Source organism: Ptychodera flava, chromosome 2 (assembly GCF_041260155.1).
Source record: "Ptychodera flava strain L36383 chromosome 2, AS_Pfla_20210202, whole genome shotgun sequence".
Classification (NCBI taxonomy): Eukaryota; Metazoa; Hemichordata; class Enteropneusta; family Ptychoderidae; genus Ptychodera; species Ptychodera flava.
In genome coordinates this window covers 22,452,238-22,471,566 of record NC_091929.1, presented here as the reverse complement: position 1 = coordinate 22,471,566, position 19,329 = coordinate 22,452,238, and the positions used below count along the sequence as shown (strand labels likewise).

General features: G+C 36.5%; 1 protein-coding gene across 1 annotated transcript; it reads right to left on the bottom strand.

Annotated features, from left to right (window-relative positions):
- Positions 1 to 4,978: 4,978 nt before the first annotated feature.
- On the bottom strand, positions 4,979 to 17,632 carry LOC139147519 (NXPE family member 3-like). The gene is made up of 6 exons (XM_070718640.1): positions 17,572 to 17,632; positions 10,478 to 10,581; positions 9,505 to 9,821; positions 8,447 to 8,991; positions 7,607 to 7,659; positions 4,979 to 7,237 (listed from the first exon to the last, which is right to left on the bottom strand). The coding sequence occupies exons 2-5, from the start codon at positions 10,574 to 10,576 to the stop codon at positions 7,634 to 7,636; spliced, it is 987 nt and encodes a 328-aa protein (XP_070574741.1). The 5' UTR covers positions 10,577 to 10,581; positions 17,572 to 17,632; the 3' UTR covers positions 4,979 to 7,237; positions 7,607 to 7,633.
- Positions 17,633 to 19,329: the final 1,697 nt, after the last annotated feature.

The following is a 19,329-nucleotide window of genomic DNA, read 5'->3' as shown; positions in this document are numbered from 1 at the left end:
AAACGTTATGTGACGCACAAGAGTTTTCTAAGTTAATGCCGAATTGTGACACTGTATGACAAAATGTCGTCGTTTTTGATGTTGACAATATTAAGCTAGATGAATGGCTGTGATTAATCGTAGCCGTCGAGTTCTCTCTCAGTCAGCTCTCAGCTTCATTCTCTCTGCACGTTCCCCCTTTCAAAAAATTTACACAGACCATTGACCGCTAGCTCTGTGCTGTATCGAGCGCAGTGTAGATATCCTGACAATCACGGTATTGGTGATATTTGGCGAAATGAATTGTAGGCATTGATCAAACACGATGCGCCTGATAAGTCACTGAATTCTATGATCAGAGCCAAGTCTACTTTCTATCCACGCACAACAGCAGTTGAGAAAAAATGATATAAACTTGGGGAGAAAGTGCATGAAAACGTCAGTTGTTTCAAAATGTTACAACTTAAATGTAAGATTGACATATAAAGTTGTTCAAGAATAGTTCCGACGGTAGTCTTGTCAACATATCGCAGCTTGAAGTCACAGATAAATGGAGTGACTTGTATTAAGGTAGAATGCGCCTCGGGGACAGATATTTGGACTCTCAAACTTTTCCATTTCTTTTCTGATCGACCACTTGTGGGGGTTCATTTTAAAGCTCTTGGTGTAAGAAAACCTTTAACTATCTTAGTTTTTCGAAAATCGAAAGTTTTATCTTTCCCTGTAGAGTTAACACAGGGATGGCGGCCATTTTGAATTTCAAATATCGGGAAATCTCAGGTAATTTGTCTCTCTAGTACCAGATTTTGTACTATGACCCCTGGCTTATTTTGATATGGTAGGGAATGGTCAAAAGCGTCATTGAGGAAAGTTTGAGCAAAAAGTGTTTTAACTTTCGAGATGAATACTACTTTAATATTGAAAAAGTGTCAACAATCATAATGGCGGTCTGCGTCAGTTTCAGAAAAGAGTTTTTTTACATGATTGCTTATAATATCTCTCTTCTTTTCAATTGCAGATGTACAAGGAATGGGTTGATCTTGCCAACGTTCTTGATCGGCTTTTGCTCGTTGTGTTTGTCATCATCTTCCTAATCGGAGCCGGGATCATCCTACCAAAATTGACAGGAATTTGAGAATGGCGACGCTACCTTCTTCACGGGCGATTCCATTTTTGTGACGATCACATGGTAACATCATGAAACGCTAAACGTGTGCACTGAGGAAGCTGTGCCATTCGCGACGAGTATCTTCACGATATATCAATCCTTGCTCGACAAATGTGAGAACTCTAGGTCGTGGCTGAAGATGCTGGGAGATTGGAAAAGATTGGGATATTAAAGTGCAGGCATATTAAGCATAAAAACAACTGGAACAATGACGCAAAGACGAGTGCAAGGCAGAAATACCTTTCTTGAGTTTTACATATCACACCATGGCAGGATTATATTACGCAGTATATGTTTAGACAAGCCATCTTGAGATGTGTTTTTAATTTACATCAATACCTCAGTTTGTTGACTTGACGGCCCTGCACAGAATGTGCCGTGCCAACCGATGATTTAACCATTTGTGAATTTTGACTTTTCTAAGCTCAAATGGGTTCTATGCTTTTGCTCAGTATTTTTTAAGATTTACTGTACCATCAATGATAAATATTTTGCTCCTTTAAGAACAGAGAAAATCGCATTCAAAGAAAACCTTCCTTGTACAGCGAAACACTAAGCCTGCATGTTTCTTACGTGGCGTAAGATATCCGGTGGTTTGCCGGGACTTTTCAGAATTCTTCATTAGTTTTTATCTGATTATTTTGTAGTACTTAGATTAATTGGTTATAGTTAAGATCAATAACGGTTATTTGCCTTGAGTAATTGTAAGATTGTTTCTTACCCAGACGATTAGCGACTTCTTAATGACCCATATTTTAACTTGTCTAAATTGGCATTGGGGTGAAAAGCATATATATATATATATATATATATATATATATATATATATATATATATATATATATATATATATATATATATATATATATATATATATATATATTGTACGCACAATTTATGTCCACGAGGTAATTTTACATCGACAAATAAACCTATGGTTGCTGCCAACTTGTCAACGATGGAAATTCTTTCTATAGAAACCTTAGTACCATGATAACAGAAGTTAGCCGCCGGCCGGAATCTTCTTCTCCTTGAATAGAGTGTACCGACCGAAGTTCGGAATAGTGTTGTGAGAGGGCGCCCTATTCATGGATTTATTCCACAATCCGAGGGACTTTCCGATGCGTTTTAAATTATTTAGCTAGTTTGACAATTCCTATATTGAAAAACACAATGTGTCAGGCGTTCCTGCAGAGGGTTTTATATTTTCTTTGATTTTGTTTGGATTTTGAACCCGACGGGCAAATGAAAACATTTCTTAGGTTGAACTCGTGCAATTTGGTATACATTTGCAGCGAATATTTGCATGCTTGCTTTTTGGACTTGGTGCTGGTAGACAATGTAAAATTTCATGACGAGTTCGAGTTTAAACGTATACTTTGCCTGTCGGTGAAATTTGCCCCAGCAGTTACATTCTGAAGGGGTAAGCTAGTTGCTTTAGCGTCACAAGTAAATGTAATTTTGTAACATTCAAACGTTTTCACAAACAACGTGACCTTCACAGAATTTAATGACAATTCAATAAATTTCATTTCTCTTCAAAAACATGAAGTACACTCAGTTACTTTGATTTGGTCAGTGGTAACCAGAACGTGTAGAATAGAATATGCAAATAAGCATCTTTTCAGCTATTTCATCAATAGTGGAACAGAACTTAAGGATGTACGATCGGTAAATTAAAAGTAATGTCATTTCTCTAAATTGTCGATTTTTGGATTCTGCTTTGTAAGTATTATCAAAATGTGTGATAAAATATAGGGGTCACCGCACTCGTTTTCGAGATACATGACCATGAATTTTGCATTTATGAGAAAAAATGCTGAGTCAACATTTTTTCACCAATGCATTTTCTATGACGAAATAATTCAATGCTGTTTATCTCAAAAGTTAGCGCGGTGACCATATCATTTTATTTGATCACTATTATTTATTTCTCTAGACTGAGCTTTGTGCAAATTTTCATGAAAATGACAATAGTAGAAATTGATTTTCCAGTAAATTTCAATGTAATCCTATGGGAAGTGACAAATTCCACGCGCGCGTACCGCTCGTACATCCTTAAAGGAGAATGGGCGAGAGAGATAGGCGCGAATGCGCACATCGACTGTTCGTTTTCTTCCCTTGTCGTTTGCTGGTCCCAATTATCAATTATCTCTTCAAGCTCAAATATCCGTAACATAAAGAATTCTGGCATACCTTACTCAGGTACTTGAGATTTAATACAGCTCAATGGAAATCGCGTGAAGCACTTTATATCCAATGAATAAGGTGTGGGATAATAAATCTGAGCGAAGCGTAAGTGGCAGACCACCTCTTGAAGGGTAATGTCGTAAATTATCAGAAGCGCGCCATCAATCGAATTCAAACGATCCATTTACTTACAACCCACTCTTAAGGTAGTATGCGCCTCAAAAGTGAAAGACTTAAACATTTGTTCAAACTTTCATCACTGAACTTTCAACCATTGCCTTGCCAACTCAAGAATAAAATACAAGGCTCACCGCGCAAAGTTTCGTACTAGAAACAAGTTTCCTAACTTTGACCAATAGTTGAAATTCAAAATGGTTGCATTCCCTATGTTAACTAAATGGGCCGGGGGTTACAGATTTCGTTTTCAAAAAAAACTAACACTTTAACCATTTCTTGCCCCAAGAGTATAAAATGAGCCCCCACAAGCGATACACCAGATAAGTCTTTGACAAGTTTGAGAGTCCAAATATCTGTATCCGAGTCACACTCTACCATAAAACATACCGTTTGGGTCGCCTGGAGAATAAAACAGGCAGGGAGATCCAATTTCGATGTATTCTCCTCTGTTTTTCGTTTTATTTTTGGTGTGTTTTGCCGTCTTCTGTTTATAAAATACTCCCGGAACAGAATTTTGCTCCGGATTTGAATTCATTCGTCAAGTCATTGCAAATTTTACACGATGCGTTCTCTGTACAGGGCTGCTACCATAGCTTACAACAAAAAAGTTAGAGAAGAAATTTAAAAAAAATATGAATATTTTACCCAAAGCTACCATAATTATCCCGTATTTACATTATTCAAGGCAGCTGCTCCGGATTTATCATCATAGCTGAATCTTGTCACAAATGAATCCATAAAAACGAACTTAACTTTGTCAAAGTGACGAGACTTAGTCGCAGTGAGGCACATGACATGACAATGTATCGCTGCACATCGCAATTTACTTTCTCGTCGATGAGGGCGCTGTCTCCTTTCGGGATGAACATCAGTATTGCAATGGCTGAGTTTCTCAGCTGTACTTTTTTCTCATTAATATTCTTCATGATTACATGTATGGTTTGAGAAAGTACCAATTTTAATAGACTTTGAAGGGGACATAAAGGCAGGTGTTTACAACCTCTTGCCTTTTCCTAGGTGTATCAACACTTTAACAAAGCAATATAGAGTAAGGCAAAATTACGAAAAAATGTGCAGTTTTGAGGCTTAGAACTTTAGGGATGTGAACGGCTAGGAAAGTATGAATGCTGTTAGCAAAAATCTCGCCTTGAAACGGATTTGCAAAAATGCTCCTCCAGTAGGCTGTAAGGGACACAGTCGTCGGAACTGCGCATGTGCGAGTTTCTTGTTCACAATCAATGTATTTCGTGCACGATATTTCGACGCACCTCATCATCATAGCTGCAACATTTAAATTATACGATGTAGATTATGACAGACATTTAACTTTCATGGGTCCCAAACGACCTTTGAGCACAGTTCCGACGACTGCATCCCTTTAAAAACCATTCCCTTTCAGAATACAGGATAGAATATAGTCAGGGCGGTGTCGCTATGCAAAGTTCAGACGTTTGCTCAAAACATCCTCCGGGAAACTTGAAATCATTCTTATTCAAAATCATGAATACAAGTCAGGGGTCAATGTGCAAAGTTTGACAGAAGATTACAATAGTTCCCTTCATTTCCTAATATTCTACATTACAAATTGAACACTTTGGCCGATTGTGAACCATTCTGGGATGAGTAAATTTTCGAATTTCACAAAAACAACAAAACGGAAAGGTACCCTCAAATGTCAAAATTAGCGCAGGTGATTTCTGAGATGATGAGTAATGATCAGCGCAAGGGTCACTTGATATCATGACCTCGCTTTATTGCCTCGTTTTGATCAAAATTTCCCAACTGTATTCAGAACATATTACGTAAATCTAGCTCCTGTCATTCTGAAAAGTCTTGGTGATTACTGGACAACAGGTGTATTATATACAGTGAAAGTTGATATAGGAAGATAAGGAATACGTCAACATCTACATGTACATCAAATCGGAAGAAAATCACCAGAGGGTGCTTTGTCGAATATACAAGCTGATCATACGATAAGACTAGCCCGTCATGTTTGAAATTGATATAATTTTACTACCCGTTTCATACAGAAGGTAATAATTTGAATGCATGTACTTTTTGTTGCTAAACTTTCATACAGAAAAACGCAATATCATCACACATTTAATATCAAAACTCAATATCATCACACATTTAAATATCAGGATGATTTCCATAAGAATAACTCGATCATTAAAAGCCTGGATGTATCTAATTCTTACCGAGTATGTAATATAATGTTCCTAATGTTATTAAAGCATTAATTCATAAAAAGTTTAAATTGTTATTTTAAAACCAACAACATATGTTTAGAAGTGGTAACATTACCCTTTTCTGTACCCTTTTTGAATATTTATCTATGATAATATCATGAATACATGTTTCAGGCAAGGAAAAATATTGCAGCACTCTATTGACTCGACACTTAATTAAACAGAGGAGAAAAGTGTACACAGAAGACTAAGTACAAGCATTTGAAAAATATTACTCAGAATGGCTTTCAGCCTGAGCAAGTGGACGTTGAGTAGAACAGTTGTTATGGCAAAGATAATGACTGCATTATACGTCCCTTGTTGAACACAGTGGATTGTTTTCATGATAAATGCAAATGTTACGTACGAAAATTGCCATTTATGTCTAACTTTTTGACAAAATATTAAAGAAAATCTATACCTACCCTGGTCTGACAAAGCGAACTATGCAAATTACTAGTCGCCAACGGTCCCACATCAGTGAATGACCAAGTAAATTTAATGTTTGAATTTATTGTTTACGCAAAGCGTGGTGGTCTTACTAATATAGAAAATCAATTCTACTTTATTCTTTCTTATACTAATCACGAATTAATAGTATCAATGACCATGTATGCGTTGACTGTGCATTTCAGACGGAAATAAAATTTCTAATCTTAAAAGCCCTGATGAGACACCAAGGGCTGAGCCCCATAATTTTAACTTGAAATGTTTGAACTATCAATGGGACCGATCACCGTCATGCTAACGCTCTACTAAGCTTCTACCATATTTGGGCAAATGTAGGAGAACATCATATCTATTATCTGGGTGATAATGGCAGGTCTCACATGAACTTCATTTTTGTTAGGATGGGAAAGAACCATGTCCCAAACATCAAGAAAGTTCACACCAATACCACCGAAGACTCTGCGTAGCATTCTATTCATATCATAGTACATATAATTTCCACTGTGGACACTTTGTGATACATCGATATTATCTCGAGGATGAGCCAGCTTAATAATAACAATAGCCTTTGGACATCGTTGGAAAAGTCTCAAAACGGATAATTTGGTTTGGTAAACTCTGTCAAGGTAGGCCCTCACTGACCACGAAGCATAATGAAAGCAGAAATTAAACATGACCACTGGTGTATAGGATCTACAAACGGACTTGTTGATCATGTCTATGAAGTCACTTTCGAAAATAAGGTCGTTTACATACTGTACGGGAGTCCCTCCTCTAAGTGCTACGTAACTACAGGTCATTTTAGGTTTCTCAGGAATGATCTCCACATCGGCAAAACGACGTCGTATTTGCAATATAGTGGAGTCACCGACGAAGAAAAACCATTTGGGTGATGAACATTGAAATCTTTGTATGGGTGTCCATTCTTGGCTCCGGCACATCATTGGAATAAAAGTGTGATTGTTGGTCCAATAACCACTTGTCATGGAAACGGGAAGATCAGGACCACACTTTGGCAGGTTCATTTTAGTGACGTCATCTACAGAGATAGAAAATACAAGTGTCGGGGCAACATTAATCAAAGCTTAGGTCAATGTGTTATGAGAAAATGGGAAAGATACGTTATTTAGACCGTTTTCTGTTGGACTATGTGAATTCTGTAATGTAACCTTGGCATCAGATGATGACTTATATGCAGGTAAGTAGTTTGTATCGGAGATCTTTATTAGTTTTGATTTAAATAATATTTTTGGTTTTGTACATACGTTAGATATGAAATCATACATTTGTCAGAGACAATTTATTGTTTTAAGGAATCACTGTGAACTTGCTGTCGAAAGTTCAGGAATTCTGTAACGAAGGAAAAGCAATTCCTATATTCAGAAATGTAAAGCTTTATCGTACATACCCTTTATATTCACCTTGATGGGACTGGCTAGGAATCTTGCACCTTTGAAACTCCTGAGAGAAAACAGTTTTGTTATTGAGTGAACAGGTTGAGAAAATTGAAAAGTTCAGTTCAGCTAGGGTAACAAACTTCCTAAGGCCTTGTGTAGAACTGGAAATCATGAAGTCATTATAAACTAACCCCATCTGACTTTCATAGACATGACCCCGAGTTCGGATCAGCTTAATTTGGTCACGCATAATTTAAACAAATAACAATAAAATAATAATAATAATAATCAAGAGAATTTTCATTTATCACTAGGTAATGCAAACTGATATTTATGATTTTTTATCGTCTAATTATCATTGACATGCATTTTTACCACGTCCACTTTTTCCATGTTAGGTTTGAAATAATCACAGGATAATCAAGGTAGAAACCTCGAAAAAGTATGTCTTATGACACAATTCTTCAACAAAAGGAACTATTTAGGCTTTGAAATGTAAGATTTTGGATTGGAATAGAGAGAATTCAGGACTTTTTAGAAAAAATCTGTAACGATTGGAGTAGAATCCGGGTAGACAACTGTAGACAAGAACAATAAAGCAGTACACGGGTTTTGAGCGTTTTCTCTTGAAAGAATGATTATGACAAGTAATGTTCTCAAACAACAATTCATTTTTTAAGCCAAGGTTAGACAAGCAAGCAACAGACCAAGAAATAAGACGTGGAGATCAAATGTACATTCTTATTAATATTTGACGAAGGGTTATAATGGTTTTCTGTTTTGCATAAAGCTTTACTATATGCCAGCCAGTTATCTTCACATTAATCCTCTCTCTCACAATCACTACTTACCTTTCAAAAGGTAGCTCAGCCCTGCGACGGCATCGTTTGCAAGGGTAGCCATGGCAGTTAGGTTTTGACTCGTGCTATTCAAGGTTTGACAGTTCAAAGTCTTTGGTTTGTCACAGATGATCGCCGTCTTTCCCATAGACCGATGATTTTCAAAACTACACTTGTTATCCCATGTTCCTTCATTCGATATGGTGCAGTTACTGTTTTCGGTGATACTTCCATCAGTAAACTTAACAGACCAAAGAATCCGGTGATCTTTGTACTTCATTTGCTCATAAAACAGAACAGCTTCACGCGGGACGGAAAGTGTTACATTTATTGATGCAGCTCCCTTCCATGCCGCGTAGAAAAACATACTATAAGTGCCATTGCCGTAATCAACAGATCTACCAGCAGTATATTTTTGTAACTTCTCATTCCACATTACTCCCACAAGAAAGTCACCTCCCCTTAGACGTGGGTTACCATGCTCATCTTTAGCCTCTATTATGACCTGTATAAAGTCACCTTTCCGATAAGTTGATGTTTGATCTTGAAGATAAACCCTTCAGACAAAAAGAGATATGAGAATGGTGAAATTAAATAATGCGACTGATCATGCTGCGGCCGAAAAACAAGATATATAATTATAAAAGTAGTGCTTTCTGTCTTTTCCCTCTCATTGTGCCTGTCTGATCAGTCTCTGTATATCTCCTTACCTGTATTTTTCGTTCAATGTCTTATCTCTGTCTCTATTTATTTTCCTTTTTTTACCTTTCTCTCTGTCTGTATCATTTTATTTCTGTAATTCTGTCTACAATGTCACTATATCTGTCTATGTCCGTGGCCATGTCTGTCCCTCTGTCTCTGCACATGTCTCACCCTGGCTCTGTCTTTAAGTAGGTCTACTGGTCTCTGTCTGTTTTCTGTCTGCGTCTGCTTGTTTTTCTGTCTGTCAGTCTATTGTCTGCCTCTTGTTTGTTTGATTGTCTGTCTGTCTCTGCCTAGCTGTCTGTATGTCGACTTGTGTTCTAGTCTGTCTCTCTGTCTCTGTCTTTCTGTCTGATTAAACCACTTACCTAGATTTTGACACTGATATTGGAGTAAACGACTCTGGACCAAGTGACAGAGATTTGTATATTCCAGAATAAGTGGATTCTTGTCTCAAATGTTTGTAGGACCATTCATACTCTTCAATGATCGCATTCCATCCCGTGCAAAAACGGTTGTAGGCGTTGTAAGGAAATTTGACGTCATATTGCTGACGGTGAACCTTATTATTTTCACTTTCAGCATGGAGACTGCTTTGGCTTACGGTAGCTGATTCTTCCTCTACGTGTACATTCGCCAAAGTTTGCCCTTTGTCATTCTTTAATCCCATGTATGCAGAGTTCCCCTAACGAAAGGGGAAAACAAATGATATAACACGGTCTCCAAGATGATCAGTTGGAATTAACGAGCGCTGATAAAGGTCTTCTCACACTTCTATCTGACGAACTGAGCTTATGAATTAAAATAAATGATAATATTTCGTTCGAGGCCAGTACACTTTCTGTAGTCCGTACATTTTGTACTAGTCACGGACAGTGCATAAGTATTCAAAGGACATTCAGACCACATTGTCCAATAAAGGCTGTTCCTTTTAGTGAATAATGTCAATGCCTGCAGCCTTTTCGGTATTCCAATGATTTTAAGAAGTCGATTTAAGAATACTGATGGAGGTTGAGATGTCCTTGTGGGAAATTACAGTGCTCGATTCGGCAAGCAGAGCGTTATAAATAATACAATAATACAAATTACTTAAGTAAACTTAAGAGATTGTACTTTGTACTTGAAGTAATTTGTGTTATATGTATATATATATATATATATATATATATATATATATATATATATATACATGTATCTATGTATCTATATATCTATGTATCTAGATGTATGTATATTGATTAAGTATAAGTGGGTGGTATGGGAATTCGACAGGCAATATATATTCATTTTCATGTGTATTTACACAGAACTGCATTTTTAAGCGTCAAAGATTGACTTTACCGTAAATATAACGTATATGCCAAGAAAAACGCCCAACACCACCAGTAAGCTTGCCCTTAGAATCACAGACAGCTTAAATGAAGGAGGCTCTGCCATCATACTTTCTGAAATTCAAGAAATATATACGTAAGTGGTTGGGAACGTCGAGAAAGTATTAGGAAAATGTAAATATTCATGAATTTAGCTATTCGAATTGACCAGATTGATAATTAACTGACATATGGAAAGTACCTTAAACTGAAAATAAATTGTCACAAGATGGCCAAGGAGGAGATCTTGCCGATGTGTCATAGAAGATCATAACCAACCGAGGGGGACAAATATGGAAAGTTGGAGAATTGGGTATACTGAGAAGAGCACAAAGACGGAAAAATTGAAACTGGTCTGATACCAACATTACATTGCTAAACATGAACGGAAACAGTATATTAATCTTAAATAAGTAATTCTGACTATGTGATATGTTGTGATGTCGGGTACCTCACAACAAATTGCGCGTGATGGTTCCTTTAACATGATATGGCGCGTAATCAAGGTCAAAATTCGAACTCCCTTTTTGGATTCGTGTATGTAGCATTTTGGAAATGTAACTTCCATTTTGGATTCGTATATGGCATTTTCAACTTTCGAACTCTCATATTTTGACTTACTTCCATACATCCAGTCAAGCTGTCAACAAATGACCTGCATAATACGTTAAATGAACCAAAATAGTGACCGGCCTATGTTCCGACACCCCTGTATTCCGACACCCCTATGTTCTGACACCCTATATTCCAACACCTCTATATTCCCACGACACTATGTTTCAGCACCCCTATGTTCCGACACCCCTATGGAAGGTTTCTGTAACTACTAGTTTTCCTGTTTTTAAAGTCCTATTTACAATGTAATAAGTAAATCTAAACAAAGTTTTACATGTCACTGTAGACGCTAGACTTCCATACCTACCGTTGGTTGGTGTTCTCCAACTTAAGAGAGTCATGATATAATTGACGAAACATAGTAGAAGTTTGTGCAGAAATGTTTGATTTATTCCTGGTGATATATATTCTATGATCTACTCTTTCGTGAAATGGTGGGTTTGACCTTGACAAAACGATTATGTTATCACATTTATTTGCCAAATAGACCACGCTTAGAATAAAGAAAATTGAGAAAGCAATACTCTCATCTTTTATTATATTTAGCGGCCGGTTAGAATGCATCTGTATGACACTGAACCATTTTTCAATGCGGCCCTTCAATATTTTTCATAACAGGGTATCTTTTTTGAGCAATTAAATTTTAGTCTAAAACATTTATCCGCCCTTAACTTAAATAAAAACAAACAAATAGAAATCGCAGACACACTTTTTGAGAAGGTACGATTTACGATCGGAAACATCCCAACGTTGTCAAAGGAAGTACTGAACACTGATTTTCCTATCATGTGATCCTTCTGTATAAGATGAAAGTGAAACGACCCCCAGCTGGGTTGTCAATTACGTAGGCTTTCCACTTGTATATGGGCCGCGTCAAGCAAAAAACCTACCAGATGGCAATGGATAAAGTGTTGCTCAATTTAGTTCAAAAAATTGATACGTTTTAAGGGAGTTTGCGTTTGCACGCCCAACATGAACTTGTCGGCGATAAGATCATGTTCTCGTTCCTTTTCTTTAAATCCTCTTTGAATTAAAACATTTGCAGTAAGCTTTATTCCTAAAATGAATAATACCAGGGTTTGCTGAAATTTAGGCACCATACTGGGGGTTTCTATTCCAGTATTCGTCAGAGAATTCTAAGAACTTAAAGAGGCTATTTCTAGTCCTTGAGCCTTAAAACGGTGTCAAAGAGACATTTTCAGTGCTCAAAATTAAATTTCTTCTACTCAAAATCTAGATGTATCATGATCTCATGGAGTAAGTAATTCCGTCTAGAAATGGGTAAGAAGTTCCGCCTGTTTACATCTTGAAATTGATTACTGAGATTCAGTATAATCACCTGTTTTGGATGTAATGTATATAAATCATAGTTTATATTTCATGTACTTAGTTCGATGTTTTCTTCAGAAAAGACCTTGTTCCAAATCACTTAAATGTTTTCTAAACGCTATGGTTTACGCACGATTTTGAAAAGACGGCTCTATAGAGTGTTTTTCTGTACATCAATTTTGTGAAGATACTCAAATTGGGTAGAAATGTACGCCATCTCTCTGAACATGGACGTTTCAAATAGGATTTTACATAATTTAAATATTTTTTTTTACATATAGGGCCTACTACATGTTGAATATGGTGGTGTCAGAACATAGGGTTGGAACTGATATTTTATTTTAGCATTGTTAACTATCCGCTTTCTAACCTGTCGTCTCAATGTAAAATTCACAGGGAGATACGCATTTATGGTGCATTCACATGGTACTCTCCATACGAATTGCCTTGATTTGATTATGCCAACTTTTGTGTTCAACAGTAGGCAAATTCACCATTACAATGAATAGCGTAAAGTAACAGGCGGTAACATATTTACATTTCTAGTACACGTGCTGCAACTCGCGGGTGATATCGAAATTAATCCAGGTCCAAATATCAAATTTCCGTGCGGCACTTGTTGCATGTTCTATTTGTGAGAAATGGTTTCATATCAACTGTCAGAATATTTCAGAAGACGTCTATGCCGTTTTATATGATAATCCAAATGAACCTTGGTGATGTTTACTTTATTCTCTTCCACATTTCACTGAGTCATTCCTTAATGATGAAGATCAGGAGGTAACCCATACTTCAATCGCAATGCCTGAAGTTTATAAATTTACAAATAGTAATCTTCATCACGAAGAAGACATGAAAAAGTTGGATATTGATAAGACACTCTACGACTGCTTCCATGGAAAGAGGTCTTCATATTATCCATTTGAATGCTCGTAGTATTCAAAAGATAAAAATACTGGCTCAAAATACCGAAGCAGCTATAATCGGTATTTCAGAAACATTGTTGGATGACTCGATCTCTGATAATGAAATTAGTATACCTGGTTATACACTGGAGAGAAACGATCGTAATCGGGAAGGTGGAGGTTTTTATAAGATCAAACATTGCTTTTAAACGGAGAATTAATCTGCAAAGTGACAATATCGATAGATAGATCCTATCCTGCCAAAAACGAAACCACTTTTGATTGATGTGTGTTATAGACCGCCAAAAAATAACAATTTCTTCAATTTACTAGAAGATCTCTTATTACAAGTAGATTGTCAGGAACAAGAAACAATAATCATAGCGACTTTAATTGTAATGTTAAGAGACCAAATGAAGCTAGTCTTCTTAATAGTTTCAATATTTTTTGCCATATATTTGATTTGGAACAAATTATAACTGATTATACTAGAGTTAGTGCCGAGAGTTCGACAATCATCGATTTTATCCTGACTTCTGGTGTTTTACCAGTTGGGATTAGAGACCATTACGTCACTTACTGTACGAGGAAGGTCTATAAAGGCTTTATTGGTTCTCATAACATGTCAGGATAAGATCGATGGAAGGTTATTCAGCTGATCTATTTAGATCAATGCTCAAAGAGATAAAGTGGTATCAAGTGATCAACTGTGACCAAGCTAATGATGCCCGGGATAAATTTAAGGCCTTGTTTGTGGGAATGTTAGCTAAAATTGCACCAATTGAAGAGGTCCGATTAAAACAGAGGTCTGAACCTTGGATTAATGGCGTAATTCTACAGGGAAATAGAGAAAGAGATAAGATTCTTCGAACAATTAAGTTCACTGGTGATAAATCCCTGTTATTTCAATTTAGAAAATATAAGAACAAAGTTACAAGGGTAGTTAAGAATGCAAAATCTGATTATTTAAAATCAAAACTCAGCGACTGTCGGAATAATAGTAAACATATTTGAAAAACTTTAAAAATAGGGATGCCATTAAAAAATATCAGGTACAATTTCAACTAACATTGGCTTGGTCACAGACGACGGTCTTTGCTTTGATGAGCATAAAGCCCCAACGAGATTTAATAATTTTTCTGTAATATATCTTCAACATTGGTTAACAAATTAGCATCAGTTTCCGGTAAATATGGTTCTGATCATGTCAACCGTTATTATGACAACAAAAATTAAGGTGTCCTAGAAAATTCTCTTCAATTATCCGTGGTTGATGAATCTGACGTTTTGAAACATATTTCAGCTATCGACCTCTATAAAGCGTTAGGTTTAGACATTATTTCTGCAAGATTCCTCAAAGACAGTGCAGAAGTGATCGCCACGCCCTCAACACATATTTTCAATCTTTCCATTGTTCTGTTCTTTCAGTTTTAAATGTGCAACAGTGGGGCCCGTCCACAAGAAAGGTGACAAAAGTTTTGAGGGAAACTATAGGCCGGTATCACTTATATCAGTTGCCTCAAAGGCTGTAGAGAGAGTTGTTTATGATAAACTTGAAACATATTTATCAAATAATAATTTGTTGTATGATTTCCAATCAGGTTTTAGGTTATTCCACAGATACTTGTCTAATTCACTTCATAGATTACGTAAAAGGTCAAATTGACCGGCGAAATATGACAGGAATGGTTCTCATTGATCTACAAAAGGCATTTGACACCGTTGACCACGTTATCTTGTTACGTAAATTGAAAGCTGTGGGCTTGACAAACGGGGCTGTTGATTGGTTTAAATCATTTTTGACAGATGGACAACTGATTGTTAGTGTGAATGGATGTACTTCCTCATTGAATTAAATCAACAGCGGAGTTCCCCCAGGAATCGATATTAGGTGCGCTGCTGTTTTCACTTTATGTAAATGACATGAGCTCAGCTGTACATGTTGGTTGTAAACTCTCTCTCTATGACGACAACTCTGCATTACTTGTATCGAATAAAAATGTTTGTTAAATACAGAATTGTTTAAGTTCTGAATTGGAAAATTGAAATGAATGGTTGATAGATAATAAGTTAACATTGCATCTTCAAGTTGGGAAGACCGAATCAATATTATTTGGGTCTAGCCATGAACTGCGAAGATGTTCTAACTTTATAAGGAGTAATGGCACTAACATCGTATCCAGGGATGTTGTCAATTATTTAGGAGTTGATCTAGATCGAAGGTTATCGGGTGAAAGTATGGCTTGGCAGGTGATACTTAAGGCGAATTCCAAATTAAAATTTCTTTACCGTAAAGGTTCTTTTTTGGATACCGATTCAAAAAAACTCCTGGCAAATGCCCTGATAAATTTTTTGTTTAATTATGCAAGTGGCGGCCGCTATCTTGGGCTGCAAACATACACTAAACATCGTCTGCAAACTACACGAAAAAAATCATTCGGTTTTTACTAAAACTGCATCCACGAACACATATTGATGGCTCTAACTTTGAAAAATTAGGGCGGCTCCCGGTAGATAAAAGAGTTGCATTTTTAAAATTAAATTTGATGCATAGGACTATTCATGGGAAAGGCCCTTCTTATATTTCAAAACCTTTCTTATGAAAAGAAACGTTCACAATCACAATATTCGCCATAGTGATTTGATCATTTACATTCCACTCGGCGCAATTTTTTTCAAACTGGCTTTCACTATTCTGCATCGAAATTGTGGAATCACCTGCAATGCAATATACAGCAGAATTCATCAAACAATATTTTTAAACGTTTTGCTGAAGAGGCATTTTTACAGTGAATTTGTACATTAGAATGGTTGCAAGTTTTCTATATTATCACGTATACATACAATGGGAGATTCGTTTGAAAGTGTTTTTATTAACTTTTTTTTTTTACCGGTAGCAGGGATTTCGTTCAGGATTTTCATTTTTGTAAGGTTTTCTGTAACTTTATTTTGTGAAGTCTATGTTATTTGTATAAGGTTGTCTACTCTTAATTAATTGGACTGCAGTGGAAATAAGTCCACGGACGTTTTTGTGTTATCCATGCACAAATATTTCCTTGTAGGTGTCAGTGTATTTTACAGGGCTGTTTTTTCGTTTTATGTATTATTTGTGCTAAATAAATAAATAAAATAAATAAAACGCTGAAAACGAATCAGTCATTTAAATATCGATAGTCATCATGGCCCCATAAATAGGCAGACATTCATATTTTTAAGCCTTTCATCACTTCTGAAAAAGTATAACATATTTTAATACAATGTAGAAATTCAACACTATGTACCACTGCCTATACATTAGAACAATCGCTTTGATTTGTAATGGCGATCGAAATCTGCAAGTGTTACAGAATCGGATCGGCAGCTGCCATTCAAATCCAGGCGAGGCATGTGTGAGGGATAAGATCGGCGAGGGATAAAAAACTGCACTGAGCCAGTTCATATTTTCGTGGGCCCTCCAGAGCATCACACAGGAAAAATCCGAGAAATCCGATAACGTCATGGGACGTATCGATGACGCGTCCTGACGTAGAATAGCCAAGAAGGAAAAACGTGGATAACTACAATGAAGCAACCTACGGATACCTACACAAATACTGGAGACCGCTGAGAAAAACCTTGGTGGTAGAAGTTCGAAAATTGTGGGCACGCCGTGAAAATGCGATATACGAATAAAAAAAATGGGAGTTACGAATCCAAAATTTCAAAGCGGGAAGTTCGAGACTTGACAATGCGATATACTAATGAAAAATGCGATATACGTATCCAAAATAGGAGTTCGAATTTTGGCTTTGATTGCGAGCCAAGAACATGATCACAAAATCAAATTTCCAGTTTTCGTGATGTCAGACTCGAAATATTACCATAGTGTTTATGGTGAATGCAATATAATTCGATATAATTCGTGTTTGAATCTTTCTCATAACGATATTGCAATCAGTTTCTTTTTACATATGTATGTACATACAGAACTCTATACAGAATGTTAGGAAAAATACCATTTGAAAAGGAAGTTTCGATCCTTTTCAATCTTAAAGTTGTTTCGCGAAAAGACCAAACTCTCAAACTAAACAGTGATCTTGGCTCTAAAACCGATCCTTTGCACATACCTTTAGCAGAAAAATGTCACAAATACATGGAAACATAGTTACATTCATCATTAAGCGCTAATAGCTCACTCTCTGATATCTCCTGAATGAGAGATTGCCGGTACACCTACCTTTCACGAGTGAAAATTCGATACGATGACGCAGTTCCGACGATTCGATGTGATTTGACTCACTGTTTCAATTTAATATGTACAACAGTGATTTCCCCGGATATTGAGAGACAAGATATTATTCCTATCAGAATTGCTCCAGCTGTCAAGGTAACTAATCCTGTATTGATTGATATCACATCAACAATTATTTAGGCAGACGTTTGAAAATAGATACGTCAATCATCAAGCATCAATTCTTCGAGTTGCACCTGTGTTCTAGTAAAGGTTGTTAGACTACCTTTCTAATGATCTTCCTTTGTGCAGAGATTGTCTTTTAAAATAGTTTAAGGGTCAAAACTAAATCTTTTGGACATTTCTCTTAGCCTTTATTCGCAATAGCAAATGGTTAGAAAGCTGCAGAGACTCCACTGTACACATCATTCCGTAGAAATGAAGCGTAAAGACCTGCTTATACGTAGTCTGACCAATAAATCAATGACTCGAGAGAAATAAACGATAATACGATGGGAGGTAGACGGAGACACGGGGTTGAGCACGCTCGTAAACATACTCGATTTTGTTTTCTGAAAAGAACAATTAAACTGTATCATATTAGTATTTCATTTGCCCAAAGGGAATTTCAAATCATTTATGTAAAGTTATTTCTAACTTGACGTGTGTGTATATATATATATATATATATATATATTATATATATATATATATATATATATATATATATATATATATATATATATATATATATATATATATATATATATGTGTGTGTATATATATATATATATATATATATATATATATATATATATATATATATATATATATATATATATATATATATATATATATATATATATTTATCACATGAACTGTCCCGTATCTCCATCTGTGTGACGTACACCAGCACAGATAAGAAATCCATATTACCCCTGTTGTACGTCATCAACCGGAACTTTTTTCCTGCAATGGTACCGTTCGTACGTGCACGTCGCGACACAGACCGATTTGTCGTGATTGATGCCGTGCTCTCATGGCATTTTGACAAAAAGGTGACCCGATATATCCAGATATGGAAACATAGAAGCCATGCCCACGAAATTTCGAGTCGCTAAAGCTTTAGCTATTCCCAAGAATCGAATGAGGATACCGTCGATCGTTTTAATGGCTCAGTAACGTCACGGCTCCAGTCGTAAGGCTCAATGTGGACGTCGTCGTACCTGGTGATCGATCGCCAAGCAGGACGTACCTGGCAATCCCGGTTGGCGATAAACCCGAGAGATACACCTCAACGAAAGTTCAACTTAATAAATGAGTACCGTATAATCTTCGGGAAAGCGACCTAGAAGGCACAAGCATAAAGTCATTTGACGAAGTAGTAAGATATTTTTGACCTCCAGGACAAAATAAGAATTTTACACCCATTTTATTCATTTATCTACATGGAGCGAAGGAAAATTTAACCATCCATGTAACTAAAGTGTGACCCTGACCTATATATGAACTCACGCGCAGTGCATTGTCCTGAACTAAGCAGGGAAATTCCCTGCTGAGTCATTCACATTCCAAATGGAACTTGCGCAATACAGTAGCTATGACTCACCCTCACTGAGCAAAACAGAACGACATTCTATTCTCTCTCTCATTTGTTAGATAGATTCTGACTGAGCCGTACCGGAGCTCTTACAAAGACCCGTATCGGAGCTGCGGGTCTCGTTTCTGGATGTGAATTTTATCTGCTGGCTGGTCCATTTTCAC